Source organism: Arachis ipaensis, chromosome B03, assembly GCF_000816755.2.
Source record: "Arachis ipaensis cultivar K30076 chromosome B03, Araip1.1, whole genome shotgun sequence".
NCBI lineage: Eukaryota > Viridiplantae > Streptophyta > Magnoliopsida > Fabales > Fabaceae > Arachis > Arachis ipaensis.
This window is the reverse complement of record NC_029787.2, coordinates 93258093-93273601: the sequence shown is the minus strand read 5'-3', so window position 1 is coordinate 93273601 and position 15509 is coordinate 93258093. Positions and strand designations below refer to the sequence as shown.

General features: G+C 35.5%; 1 protein-coding gene across 1 annotated transcript; it reads left to right on the top strand.

The window, feature by feature from the left end:
• LOC107633395 (protein FAR1-RELATED SEQUENCE 5-like) lies at positions 10524-11144 on the top strand. The gene is made up of 2 exons (XM_016337031.1): positions 10524-10738; positions 10856-11144. The coding sequence occupies exons 1-2, from the start codon at positions 10524-10526 to the stop codon at positions 11142-11144; spliced, it is 504 nt and encodes a 167-aa protein (XP_016192517.1).

Below are 15509 nucleotides of genomic sequence, written 5' to 3'. Positions count from 1 at the left end.
TATAATGTTCATTTTTAAAAAAAAAATTATCTTATACAACACATGCTTATTCGTTATTGTGTATACACTATATTTACCAATATATTACTTTTTAGTAATTTGTTGCCCAATGAAGTATTAACTTTTATTGCATTAACAAAACATGGCTATTTTTTATTTAAATAAATATCAAAATTATTTTAATTCCTGCACATCAGCATATGCCATATGGACCAAAATTTATATCTCAAAACATTTATGTTGACGGTGTCTTTGGTACAATTATACTTTAAGAAGACTTTCTGGTATGAAGGTGTACTTTTTGGAAGAGCAGAATTTCATGTACGGTCTGGTAATGGGTTTAAATTTTGTCGTTATGTGGTGGGTAAAGTACTAAGAAGCCCATGAAAATAGGAACTAAAAGACATTAAAGGGTAGCTTATAAGCTTCGCCTAATATTAGCTCTAGCGGAGAGTGGACAGCCAAAGTAGCCGCATTCATTGGGGTGGCTTAATTTAGCAAAGCAGAAACAGTTGTAGCCCATTAAGTGTAAAAGCACTGGTCCAGTAGTGTAGGTTGTATAGGTATGGGAAAACAATTCAGTAAATTAGTAAAACCTAACATAATGTAAAACACACACATCACATTGAAGAGTTCTAGAGAGTGTTGAAGTGACCCACCGTCACTTTGTCCCCGTACAAACTCTGCAGTCCTCGCCGGCGACGTAAAAGATTAGAGTTGCATCACCGGCCAGTATTATAGTTCGTAGGGAGAAACGTCCTCTGGTCGTCGATTTTGTCATTGGCGTCGTGCTCCGTTCGACGCCATATCGCCTCTATCCATCTTCTCTCCGTTTCTAGCCCCGTCGTGTCACCGTCGTAGGCGGTTGTCCTCCCCTAGTCTGGAGCCTCAGGTAATTGTTATGATTATTTGTTGAACTTGATTTATTTTTGTTCTTATTGTGTTTTTGTGTGTGTTGGTTATGCTTTGTTGGTTTCGTATCGTACATTTTATCCTTGAATTATGGAGATTTATTATTGTGTTGAAATTTGAAAAAGAAAGCTGTAAGTCATTCCAATATCTGAACTTGTTTGAATATGATAATGTATAAAAATAAATAAATAAAATCTTTGCTGCAGATTGTTGTATGTAGTTCGAATATTGCACGTCTCATATACTTATGACATTTTGAAAAAATCACTAGATTAAGTTTAATAAGTAGTTCTCGGTGCGATTGTGCCCAATTTGGTTGGTCTTTATTCATGGATGGATTTTGTTTGGCGTCACCTCTTTGTTTTTGAGATCTTGTAGCCTTGTGAATATGATCGAAGATAGAAGATTATTAGGAACGTGTTTGGTTTAGCCTTATGGGAGGAGAAAACTGCCTTTAAATTTCTTGAACGTTTAATTATTGTGTTTCTTAACTTTGTATACTCTGAATGGCATCCTAAATCAGTAGTCACACACGATGAAAGAAGTCGTTTGTCTACATTTGATTTCTATGGTTTTTATTGGTTCTAATAATTTTTTCATAAAAAATTGAAATTTTTGTAATAATTTTTTTGTACTGTATTTTATATTTTGATATTTTATTTTCTTGTTATTACATTTTTTATTGTAATGTTATAATATAATTTATTAATCCTATTAAAAAAAACAAAATAAACAAAAAAATTGACTATAGAAAACAATAGAGTCATTAGTCAAAAAAATTGGTAGTGTAAAATACTGAATAAAAGAATGGTGAGAGTACTAGAAAAAGTATGGAATCTCTTTTGTTTGACATTATAAAATTTGTCATTATAATTCTTGAGCGCCGTTTATTATTCTAATTTTTTATGATATGTATTATTGTTCTTGTTACAAATGATAAATTAGACAAAAAAATTAACCATGAGTAAAAATAGAATCATAAGTAGTGAAAAGTGTAACACCCTACTACACAGAGTTTTACACTTAAGTCGTAGAACAAAGATAGTGTGGTGTTACGGACCTCTAATCATAAAATATTTACTTATAGTAGTGGAAAAACATAATATACTAGGAGCCTTGAAAAACGAGTAAAACAAAACCGCAAAATAAGAAGCGCAACACTCAGAGAGCGTAATTGCTTGCGTGCTAAGAAACCTAAAGGTTAAAGGTATGAATAAGCGAAAGAGTGAAAAGAGAGCCAAGAATACAGCATAACTAGCTCCTGACTCAACCTGTGAAGCAAAGGCTAGCCGGAGAATATATATATACATACATATACAAGTGTCCCAAAAACCAAAGTACAGAAATAAAACCCAAACTCTCCTGTAACCTCTATGAGGAACAAAATAATCGAGTTTCTTGGAGAGAAAGCTAAGTAACTAAGTACATATATACATAAGCTGATAAACCAAAATATCCTAGGGACTACTCCACTTCAGGAAAATCCAGACGCCTAGCGAGGAGCCTCTTGACCTGCATCTGAAAACAACAACACAGTTTGGTGTGAGAACCGGAGGTTCTCAGCATGGTAAAAGTGCCACGCATATAATAAATAAGGTCCTGGGAATGCCAGAAGCAATCCTAGAACTCCATCATACAATTATAAAACTTAATTTCTACGCAGAAGCCATAAAAAGGGGTAGGTGATCTAAGTACCCTAAACTTACTCATTTTTAAACCTAACATAAACACCAAACCATTCCACCCTTCCTCCGATCCTTGATGACAAGTCATCTTATGCTAGCTTTTCAAGCATTTTTTACTTGTTTCATTAGGTTTTATGCACTTTCTTGCATCATAAGTAAGTGATTTTGAGTGGATTTGTATGGTTATGTCAATTCAAACAACCATCATTCATTTGGCATAAAATCACATGGTTTAAGCTATAATTAGTTGGTTTTTGAATGATTTACAAATTTTTTGTAAATTTGGTGATGCTTTGATTGGTTGTTTTGATTACTTGTAGGTGAAGAAATGATGAAAAAAAAAAGAAAAATGAACCTTAGAGCACGCTTTGGACCTTAGGCCATGCTTTGAAAAGTGTGACCCAAGGCACAAAAGCGTCACGCATCAAGAAAGCAAGGGTGAAGCGCTCTCTAATTGAGCGCAGCGCTCTCTATTTGAGTGCTAGTGGAAGCACCAAGGCACAAAGCATGTAGCGCTACGTTTGAAGCACAAATTGAGCGCTCAAGGGAGGCCAAATTAGCAAGGCACCAGCGCTCAAAAGCATAGCACTCCGTTAAGTGTTTTACCTTTTTTGTGGCCTCCCCAAAAGGAAATCAAGGCGTGATATCAAGGAAAGGTGAAGCCAGGATTTGAACCAAGCACATGGAGGAATGAAGGAGCGCAACAAGCAAGGAAATTAGCAAAAGGTGGCCTCACCAAGGCTCGAACTAGGGAGCCTCACCGTGCGCACAAAGGGTGCTACGTTGCAAGCATTCACTGAGCGCTAGTATGCAAGGAAAATTGGCCAAAATGAAATGGCCAAGGCTCGAAGGGGGAGTCCCATCCAAGGCTTGTAGCGCTACTTTGCTGCACCCAAAATGCTTGGCATGAGCCCAACAACACAAGAATGGAGCGCTACATTGAGTTACATCACTGAGCGCCTCCCTGGGAGATGCCCCATGTTCCAATTTTAAATCAAAAGCCAATTTGGGATCCATTTCTTCACCAACTTAAAAAGCCCACTCCAAATTCAAAAATCAAAATTAGAAAGTGTATAAATAGAACTTAGTTTGATTTGTAGAGGTACCTTCTTTTCATTTTTAGTTTTACCTTTTACTCACTTTTACATTTTACCTTGGAGCTCAATTTTAGTTTTTAGCTTTGCTTTTCATTTTCTTCTGCAACTTCTGCTATCTATTCTTGGAATTTAAATTGAGATTGAAGAGCTTCATTGATTCTAGGTTTGAGAATCATCTTTTACCTCTCTTCTCAATTGTTCTAAGAATTGGATTTGGGTTTAGTTTTCTGCTTCCATTTTCTTGCTTCAGCAATTTCTACTTTCTATTTTGAGTTTTGGATTGAGATTGAAGAAATTCTGTTTCAATTCTTGATCTGAAATTCATCTTTGTTCTTCTTATGCATGATTCTGAGAATTGAGGAATTGGATCTGAGTTTTATTTGCTGTTTCATTTACATTTCTTCTGCAATCTATTTTCTGCTTGATCAAGGAAAGAATTAAGATCTAGATCTACCTGCTAGTCTCATTGATCTCCTGAGATCTTCAATTTCTCTTTTAGATTTCACAATTAAGCTAAGTTTACTTTCTGTTTTGTTCTTCAAGCGATTTTACCTTTCTGTTTAGATCTTCTGCAAGTCATTCCAACTTCTACTTCTCTGATTGATTGCATTTTACATTTATTTGTTAAATTCTAAATCCCAGCACCCCAAATCCCTTCTACTATTCAAGCAATTTACATTTTTTGCACTCTAAGCTTCAGCTATTTACATTTCTTGCAATCTAAGCTTCAGTCATTTATATTACTTGCACTTTAAGATTCAGCTCTTTTAATTTCTTGCACTTTAAGTTTCATGTAATTTACTCTTCTGCACTTTACTTTTCTGTCAATTTCCCCTCTCCCTTTTATTTTCATGCAATTTAGCTCCTGCTATTCAAGTTTCGCTCAAATCATCAATTGTTTGCTTAACTAAATTAACCACCAAACTAAAATTTCTCAATCCATCAATCCTTGCGGGACCGACCTCACTCATGTGAGTGATTACTACTTGATGCGACCCGGTACACTTGTCGGTGAGTTTTGGTGTGGAATCTGATTTCAACCTATCAATCCTCCATCATCCATGAATCAGCAGAGGCAAACAAACAAATAGTTTCACGCACAAGTAGGAAACAGGAAGTGCAAATAGCAAATATAGCAGTTAGAAGGGTATATATTCAGTTAGGCAATCCGAAATAATGCATAGCAAACAAAACAAACAAATGCACATGATGCATGTCTGTCCTATGGCTGTTGATATCAACTGTCGGTTATGTAGCTATCTCGACATGTTCTCAAGCTCAAAAATACACCATGGGGAGAATCCCCAAGCTGACATGGGGAAGAGAACGCCCCCAAGCTCAATAATATCCATGGGACGAATCCCAAGCTGACATGAGGAGAAGAGACAACACCCTAAGATGACATGGAAAAAACATTACCCCAAGCTTAATAATAACCACGGGAAAAATCTCGGTTGACATTGGGACTACGCATCAAGCTCAAATTATTCAATCATTTCTTACAATTTATCATTTTCATTCTCAATACTAATTCATGTCTCATCTCATCATTCTCAATTTCACTTAACTCGTTGAGCATACATTTTTATTATCCTTGATTAATTAATATCATCAATTCTCAAATTCTTACATTACTCTCTTACTTGCCTCATACATTTTATAATACTTGTAGAAAATCACTCATTCAAGCCTTAGCAGCAGAACTCGTTCATACACGCACCTCCTTCTTATATAGTTCATCGTTTTTAATCTTTACTTCACTCCTAAGTTATCTCTATTTCCTAGCTTCAACTAATTACTAAGCTTACTAATAAGATCCAGGGTTAACAGGGCGAAAATAGAGGTTTAAAAGTCTAAAATATGGCTTAAAACACAAAATCCAATTTTGCAGAAAACAGGGGCCACGCGTGCACGTGGGCCACGCATACGTGTGGTAGTGTAAAAAGGTAGCACGCGTGCGCGTTCCCTTACCATGCGAACGCGTAGGAGAGAACATCATGTCACGCGTACGCGTGGGTCATGTGTACGCGTGGTCATACATGTTGGCTCGTCACGCGCACGCATGGGCTATTCGCGCATGCGTAGTTCAAAATGCCATGTCACGCGTATGCGTGGATGTGCGTTTTTCCAAAAAAATAACAGATTACCTAGAAAGCTGCAAAATCAGATTATGGTCACCTGTATAACATATATCTCACACCAACTTCCATCGTCCATAACTTTTTCTACAAAACTCTATTTTTCACAAAATTTATACCGTTTAAAAGCTTGTAAAACTATGTTTAAGTTGAAACAAATTCCATTTTCAACCAAAATTTGAGGCTCGAGTTATAGACTGCCGAAGTTTGTTAAAATCAAGTTTTTATTCGAAACTTCAAACCTCCATTTTCATTTTATAGAATGCCATGTCACGCGTATGCGTGGATGTGTATTTTTCCAAAAAAATAACAGATTACCTAGAAAGCTGCAAAATCAGATTATGGTCACCTGTATAACATATATCTCACACCAACTTCCATCGTCCATAACTTTTTCTACAAAACTCCATTTTTCACAAAATTTATACCGTTTAAAAGCTTGTAAAACTATGTTTAAGTTGAAACAAATTCCATTTTCAACCAAAATTTGAGGCTCGAGTTATAGACTGCCGAAGTTTGTTAAAATCAAGTTTTTATTCGAAACTTCAAACCTCCATTTTCATTTTAAAACTCATTTCAACTCAACCCATCATACCTATAATCTTCAATACCACAACAACCCTCACAATTCTACTATTTCTCCATTCCACAACGTCATACTCCAACCTCTCAATTCATCAATAGGATATCATTTTGCCTATTCAACATATATGTATACATACATATAGCATCATCAATTCATCACTCATAATTTATCCAACAAGCACCAAATTCATGATCAATTTGTCATTCATTAACTCATCACTCACATCATATTCTTACCAATTATAATACCAAAGCTTCCATCACTTTACTTTAGTCAATCATACACCAATACATACATAAACTCTTTATCGATAACTCATTACTCTAGTCACAATAATCATCAAATCACTACAATTCATATTCATTCACCTTCTCCACTTTAGAAACACCAACAAATCTTTAATTAGCATTCCAAGTTCAGCAACCACAATTTAAACCAAAATTTGACATTTGTCATCAAACACTAATCAATTTACATGCTTGTACATTCATCCCTATCTTATAGTCCATTAGCCTAAGTCTTCACAGGACATTATATATTAAATACGTGAAACCTAAACCATACCTTAGCCGATTTTCGCGTGTTATCCAAGGCAAAAACCAACCAATACAGCCCCTCAAGCTCCCAAAATCATCAAAGCGCAAGTACCCAACCTCCACAAAGTCCCAATGCTCACAATTCAAGCTCCAACATATACACTTATACACCTAATTTCACATATATCACCATACATACTCAAAATTCACAATCTAACATACTAGAACCGAAATTGGCTAGGGTTGATGAACCTTACCTTGTATGTGCCTCAATCAAACCAAAGCCTACCAATTCCTCAAGTTAATTTGATCCTATAACATCAATTTAACTAAAATCTTACCACACCAAAAACCCTAACATTTCAGATTTGAAGAAGAGAGAATAGGAGCTGAGATTATGATTTTCTCACCTTGAAAGGTATCGGGCTTTGTAGAGATCATCTCTGCGAATGTGTGGCCATAAACGGTGCGGCGATCGGAGCTCCGGATCAAAAGTTATATGGATTTAATCAAAGCCAAGTGTTTTTGGAACTTTGGAATCGTTCTTCCCCTTTGCTGAAATGTTTCAGCGTGCTTGCATGTAGAGGGAAGAAGAGTGGGCTGAACGTATTAAATGGAATGGGTTAGTTGGGCCCATGGGCCCGGCTTGGATCCCGTTCGACCGGTTCAGTCCGTTCGGTCCAATTTTAGGCCAAATTTTTCGAAATTAGTGTCAAAATTATCGTTTTGGAGAGCTCTATCCTATTTTGATATTAGATTTACATTTTTAATTTTTCTAATTAAAATTTAATTTATTGACTAATTATTTACTGATTTTAGCGGGATTTACAAAAAGTAAGAAGCTAAAATGGTAATAAAAATAAGATTATAGAGAGTACTTAGAAAGAGTACTAGAAGAGAATTATTGATTTATGCATATAGTATTTATATTTTCATTATAAAGTATATTTTTCATTTTTTAAGTGTTATTAGTATATAAAAAACGTAATAAAAAAATATTAAAAAGATTAAATATAATTAAAAGGATTTATAATTTAATATCATATTTTTTTACTAATTATATATCTAAGAGTAATTTTGACTAATATTATGTAAACAATATTCATTGTAGTGCAATAAATTTTGGTATAGAGTTGTAAAACATAAGTCATTTTGGCATAGACTCGCTTGTACCAAGAATCAATTCTATAAAATTACTTTTATTCAAATTTTAGTTTAACAGAGGCCAATCGAAACACACACTAGAATAGACGAAGGATCACTGCCTATCTTCGAAGAGTTCACCCTATTTTTTCTGTTGGAATCTGGCAGTAGTGGAGGTTCCAAGTGATGCTTGAAAAATACCGCTTGATTAAAATTTTAGTAGTATGATATGTTGAGTAAATTGTTAATGTACGTATATTAATATATAGTTCTATATTTTAATTTGCAATTATAAGTCGTATCGAAAATTGTATGTAGTTTGTCATGGGCCATGATTTTTTATATAATAACCTGTTTTGATTAAAATAAATTTTTGGTAATAATTATTTGTTATAGTCTCATTTCTTTTTTGTTAACATTAATTGGAGAGTTTGTTGGTGATAAAACAAAAATTTCAATTCATGTCTGGTTTTGTTTAACTAGTCATTTGATTTACACTTAGCTTTGCCTCTAATTTGCTTATTCAATTGGGTTTGAATTAGTTTATGTTAACTTTGCTAAGGTTAGAGAGGGAGTGAGAAGAGTGTGAGTTATAATCAAATTTTATATATGTTAAAAATTATTTTTCATATATAAACCAGTTTAAATTGGTTTTCTAAATTAAAAGGGCTTTTATTTTTATATATTAGTTTAAACTGGTGCAATGCATTATAAATTGGTTCAAATGAATTTCGATATGTGAAAACACTATTTAGTTCAGTTTCAAAACCGTTTAAAATGAGTTGGTGCAGTTTAAGATGATTTAAAAAAAATTTAACCATGAACACGTGTAATTGGTATAATGGTGTTGGACGCATTGATTTATAAATAAGTTGAATTTATGTTTTTTATTAGTTTGTTAATCCTTAATTTGCTGACTTCATTATGTGTTGCTTCGTTGTTCAGTTAAATTGAAAAAAATTTGTTGTATTAGTGAATAGTTTGTTATCTATGTTTGCATTGTTAGTTATGCGACTTATGTCTACAAGTTGATACTCGCATGGTTGTCAAACTCGCGAGTTAACTCGTAAACTCGTACGAGTTTACGAGTTTAGGTAGTAGAATCGAGTTAACTCAGACACAAACTCGTTTCTGGGTAGACTCGGGTAGACTCGGCTAGACTCGTGTTAGATACTTAGACTGTTAGTTATTTAATTAGTTATTTTTTGTTGAAGAATTTGAATATCTGAAACTGAAATACTGAAATTCTGAAATGTTAGGGTTAGTGAAGGATTTGAATGTGTGATCTAGAGTACTTGTTATAATTGTAGTATTATGTTAATTTATTATGTTAAAATTGTTAAGTTTGAGTGCCTATATTTGAGTAAATATATATATTATACATGATATATATATTTTTTATAAAAAATTTATAACAGGTAAACTCGTACGAGTCTACGAGTCGAGTTTACGAGTCGAGTCTAGGTCAGCTCCACAAGTTTACCTAGACTCGCGAGTTTGACAACCTTGGATACTCGATTATCGTTGGTATGTGTGTGAAGACATGCATTTTAATTGATTGGATATAATTTTGTTATTTTGGTTTAAGTTATTGTTCTATGTTTTTGCAGACTACATGTAGTGTGATGGCAAGTTAGAGTAAGAAGGTGGGTGATCCGTACATCAGGGAACGTTCGAGGAGGAACTATTCGAGTCATTCAAAGGCAGATATTGAGGATGAAGAGGTACGAATGGACTCTTTACGCATGGTATATTGGATGCAGGGTTAAATTAGGGTTAGGGATCATTGGAATATGCTTTTGTATGTTGAATCGTTCATGTATAGATTGATGGTGATGCTGGTGTTTCTTTGTTTTGCCTAGCCCGCATGGTACTGGTGTGTAAAGTTAGTTTTGGGATTCCTTGTCAGAGTAGTGGTCTATGGAAAATTTTAGTATCTTAATCGATGAGTAAGATAGCAACGGTATATGAAGGGGAAAGATTTGGATACGTGATTGATTTTGCTCGTTGATAATGTAAAATTTACTAAATATTTCTTGTGTCCTACCGCAGGAAAATTAGTTGGAGTTTGGAATTGAACCAGAGGATATTGGCGGTGGCCAAGCGGACATCGTTGGTCCATACGAGGAGTGGTGGATTAAGTACGAAACAATTAAAGCAGAGGAAGTGCTTCGGATGGAGTTTAGTAGTCCGGAAGAAGCACAGAAGTTCTACAACGATTATAGTCGAGTAAAGGGTTTTGCGACGAGGCAGGGGTAGTAGATTAAGAATATTTGTAGGAAAATTATTTAGTACACATTGTTTGCAACAAAGAAGGGTTTAGACACAAGAAGTGGTTGGAAATGAGCGATCGTAAGTGAGAGCACAAGGTTGTAACAAGGTACGACTGCCTTGCAGAGATGAGGATTAAAAAGAAAAATAAGAATATGTGGTATGTGTCTCGATTCATAGAAGAACACAATCACGAGTTGTTATTATCAAAGTTTGTTGAGTATCTGAGGTCCCACCGAAAGATTTCTGATTTTGAGAAAGCACAGTTAAATAGCATGAGGAAAATTGGTATAATCATCCCCAAAATATATGAATCGTTTGCTGCACAGGTTGGGGGCTTTAATATGGTTTCTTTCACTAAACAAGACAGGTATAATGAGTTGAGGAGGCTATAGGCTATGCAAAATAGAGATGTCAATGCTACATTTCGTTATTTGGAGGGCATTGCCTGAGTGGATGAAAAGTTGTTTTGGCGTTACAAGACTAGGCCGAGTAAGCAACTTTGCGATCTGTTTTGGAGTGATGGAGCTAGCCAGGAAGATTATCGGATATTCGGTGATGTACTTGCTTTTGATGCAACGTACGGGAGAAACAAGTACAACCTACCAGTTGTGTTTTCTGGGGTTAACCACCACAATCAGACATGTGTTTTTGGTGCTGCCATGGTTTCACACGAATCACAGGAGTCGTATAATTGGGTATTGGAGAGGTTTTTGGAATGCATGAAAGGGAAAACACCTAATGCAATAATTACAAATGGAGATCCGGCAATGTGAATTGCGATCCAAAAACTTATTCCCAAGGCCCATCATAGATTGTGTGCGTGGCATCTTTTGAGGAATGCGATGGCAAATATTTTGCAGTCTCGGTTCACTCAGTTGTTTAGACAATGCATGTTGGCTGATATTGACATACATGAATTTGAGAAGCAGTGGGAGGCTATGTTGGAAGAGTGTGGTGTAAGGGAGGTCAAATGGGTCAGGGACTTGAATGCGAAAAAGTACTCTTGGGCAACGGCTTACATTAGGGGTCGCTTTTATGCGGGACTCAGGACTAGTTCACGGTGCGAGTCTTTGGATGCCAAGTTGGGGAGGTTTGTGGAGAGTCGTTATGGCATACTTATTCTTTAGAGTTCGTGAGTCTCTTAAGCGATCGGTGCAAGTCAATATCATTGGGTGCAATCACACATCGAATGGCGATGTATTTATAGTTGAGAAATATCGTAAGTCGGGGTTGACTTGGCAAGTATTGTATGATGGTCAGGGGCAGAAGTTCGGATGTAGTTGCATGAGGATGGAGTCGTTTGGTCTGCCGTGCATCCACATACTAGCTGTTGTTGTTAGGCTGAATCTGTGTGCGATTTCGGATAGTTTGGTTCTAAAGAGGTGGTCGAAAACGGCAAAGAGTGAAGCAGGTCATTGGTCCATTGTTAATGAAGTTGTTGACAAGGGCATTTTATATAAGAGAAGGGTGGCTGCATTCGTACATTTGTGCACGCGGTTAGAAAAGTTTGCCTGTTTGGACGAGCATGACTTCAAAGTGTATGCAGAGAGAATTGTAAAGGACACCTCCATGTTGGAGTCAAAGTACGGTGTGGGTAGGGAATCTAGTGGAGCAAGTCATGTTGGGGGAGAATTTAACGGAATAAATGATCCGGTGCGTTTGAGGACAAAGGGAATTGGGCATGCGAACATGTCATTGACGATGACAGGGAAGAAGAGGCGCAAATGTAGCAATTGTGGTCATCTCGGACATTGGAGGACCCGTTGCACCAGCGCACCAGCATCATTCGCAATGGACATAGAAATGGTGCGGTAAATGCCGGTGAAGGTGGCAAGGTGAATCCGTATGATTTTATTCTAATTTGTGTAATATATTTGTTGATTCAAATGTCTTTATCATGATACACGTAGATCTAGGGTTTATAATCTTAATTTATCTGGGTAATTTCTTTCAGGACAGGGCTGATACCACAGGCCATGTGAAGCTGTCTACGACAAAAGACGAACTCTCCAAGTCTTTTGTGAGACTTGATGATCCATAAGGTGAATAAATTTCTGGATGGGTGTGCACATGGTGGCTTTGTTGGCATGTGAAGGGATCAAATGCATGGAATTGTGGAAGTGGATAACTGTAGTTAGCCTTCAAGGTAACAATTGAGGCTAATGTGTATGTGTTCTATATGGTTGCAGTAACTTTATATTAATGTTAGTAAAACTCAAGGTAAGCGGGATGTTTAAGGTGAAATTTGTAGTAGGTATCCATTTTTATTATTTTGTCTTGAGACATGTTATGCGGTATATTTGTGGAGTGTCATTTATATTTATCGCGGTGTTACATGTTGCAGAATTTACTGAGACTTCAAACACGAGTGTCATAATTTTTGAACATTATTCAACCAGTTTTGGTTCATTAGTTTTTTTTTATGTTTGGACAACGTATTAGTTGATGAGTTGTGAGTGAATATTAAGACATAGATCTTTTTTATCTAGGTGTTGAACCTGTGCATGTTTGGTTTTTTCCTTTTTAACCTTAATAATAGAGCTCAGGTGAAAACATAATTGTGGTTTTTACTATTTGAATATAAAAAATTAGTTACCGTAACGCAATTAATATATAACATAGGAGGTAAATTTTTTTATATTATGTAATAGACTAATAATATCTATTCCTTGTATCACAGTTTACTTTCATGTGAAAAAAAACGATATTATTCATGTGTAGAAAACCATGGCTCAGTGTGGTAATTAAGTTATCGAAAATTTAGCATGTTGGATTATTCAGCTCACGTTTGAGGACATGAGAGGTGGGACTTCGATATTTTTATCATCTCATGTTGGATAACTATGTTCTTTTCCATTATTTAAGTCAGAAAAATTGTATTAAAGATTTCCAAAGATTTGCTAATGCGTTTGAGAATACTAAAGTTGCATGAACAACACGAGAAACTCATAAAGATTAAATTAACATGGCATGTCATTAAAATAGAAAAGTTTAGCATAAGGTGGGTGGATGACAAGGTCATTGTCCAACGAAACCAACTAAATTTCATAAAGAGTTTACCTCCATGGTAAGTCACATACTCTTGGAGGTACTCTCATTACACAAGACACAGACGCCATTTTTAGCCTAGTAAAGTGATATGGGGATTTATACTGGTTCGGAATTTAGCAAAATAATTTCGTTGTGAGCATATCCCAAACCGACATTCGATCCTCAAATCAAATTTTAATTATTAGTTGTCACAAGTACAAACCCCTATGAAAATTAACCGAAGTATTTAAACCTCGGGTCGTCTCACAAGGAATTGTAATGAAGTGATCGATTATTAGCTATGAAGGAACAAGGGGGGTTTGATTTGGTAAAAGGGGCAAGAGAATAAATGGTAAGAAAAGTAAAGCAACTAAAGAAAGCAAGTAATAAAGAGAGACATTCATGGCAAGGATTGAGAATATATGCTTTCTATCCTAGTCATAAATCATAACACAATAATTATCAAGAGTTTATCTTATTTTGTCATCTTCAACATTGGGAGAAAGTATAATATCATCTCCAACATTGGAAGAAAGTCAAATAGGACTAATTAATCTCAATTCAAAAGTCCTAATCAACTTACTAATTGAATTAGTAAAAGATTAGCGTCAATGGAAACAATATTAACTAACAACTCTAGACCACCAACATGAGTTGGGTATCAATGACTCAAGATCACCCAATTCCTCTTTTCAAGCCAAGAATGCTAAAAAAGCTACACTAACATCCAACCAAGCATTTTGACAAATACTTGGAAGGCATAAAAGAAAAACATGGTAAATGAAAGAAATAATAAAATCTACAACTACCCAATTGTAAGGAAATAATAACAACTCAATTAAACAATAAAGGAGCATAAAACATAAATTGTATTAAATGAAAATCAAAGTAACAAGAGTGCTCATAAACATAAAAGAGGCATAAAAGAGAAATTGACAAGAAAATTAAGAAGAACAAAGATATAAGAACAAGAAATTGTAAAAAAAACAAGATTGAAACAAGAAATTAAACCTAGATCTAAGATGAAAATAACCCTAAGAACTCTAATTCTAGAGAGAAAAGGGAGCTTCTCTCTTTAGAAAACTAAACTACATGATCCTAAGCTAATATAATTGCTCCCTCATTTGTCCAATCTTCAATTCTGCATGAAATACCCTCAGAAACGAGTTGGATTTGGGCCTGGGAAGCTCAGAAATTGTCGTCAGCATTTTTACTTTAATGAGGTCACGTGCTGGCTGTGACGCGTACGCATGGGTCACGCGTACGCGTCGTCTGGCTTTTTCTTGTCACGCGTATGCATCATGTCATGCGTATGTGTCGCCTTCGACGATGCACCTCTTTACGCCTACGCGTCTGTCACACGTGCGCGTCGATCTAAGCACTCTAAATCCTTGTTTTTCCATGAATTCTTCATCTTGCATGCTTTTCTCTTAACTTCTTCCATCCAATATTTGCCTTATGAACCTGAAATCACTCAACATATACATCAAGGCATCAAATAGAATTAAAGTGAATTAAATTACCCAAAAAGTATGTTTTCACACTTAAGCACAAATTTAGGGAGAATTACAAAATCATGCTATTTCATTGAATAAATATGAGAAAAGTTTATAAAATTCCCTAAATTAAGCACAAGATAAACCACAAAAGTGGGATTTATCATAAAACCTTCAACTTATCAAAATAAATGTTCTAGCTGCTGTAAGGTGAAAGTTAGACCGTGGTGCTCAGAATACTGCACCACTCTAATTCACTCTTCAGGTCCACAAAAGTTTGGTGTTCATTGGTAGTGGAAAAGACAATATTAGTTGCCGTTTTCATCCTAACTCTTTCACGTGCTTTCTGTGTAACAAGACCAAAACGAAACGTTAGGAACATTTAACAGTGAGCATAAATCGTGTAAATTGACATGTTATGTGGTATGCCCATGACAAACCTTGTTACCAATAGTGGCAGGTGAAAACTTCCCTTCCAACTGGAGCCACATCAAACACCAAACGGCTCCTTCGTTGCTAAAACATCATGTATGAAATCGTAAAAGGCGAAAATAAATAATTTTTTAATTAGTTACAAACAGTATCAACTAACCTATCATCTGGCATGTTGGA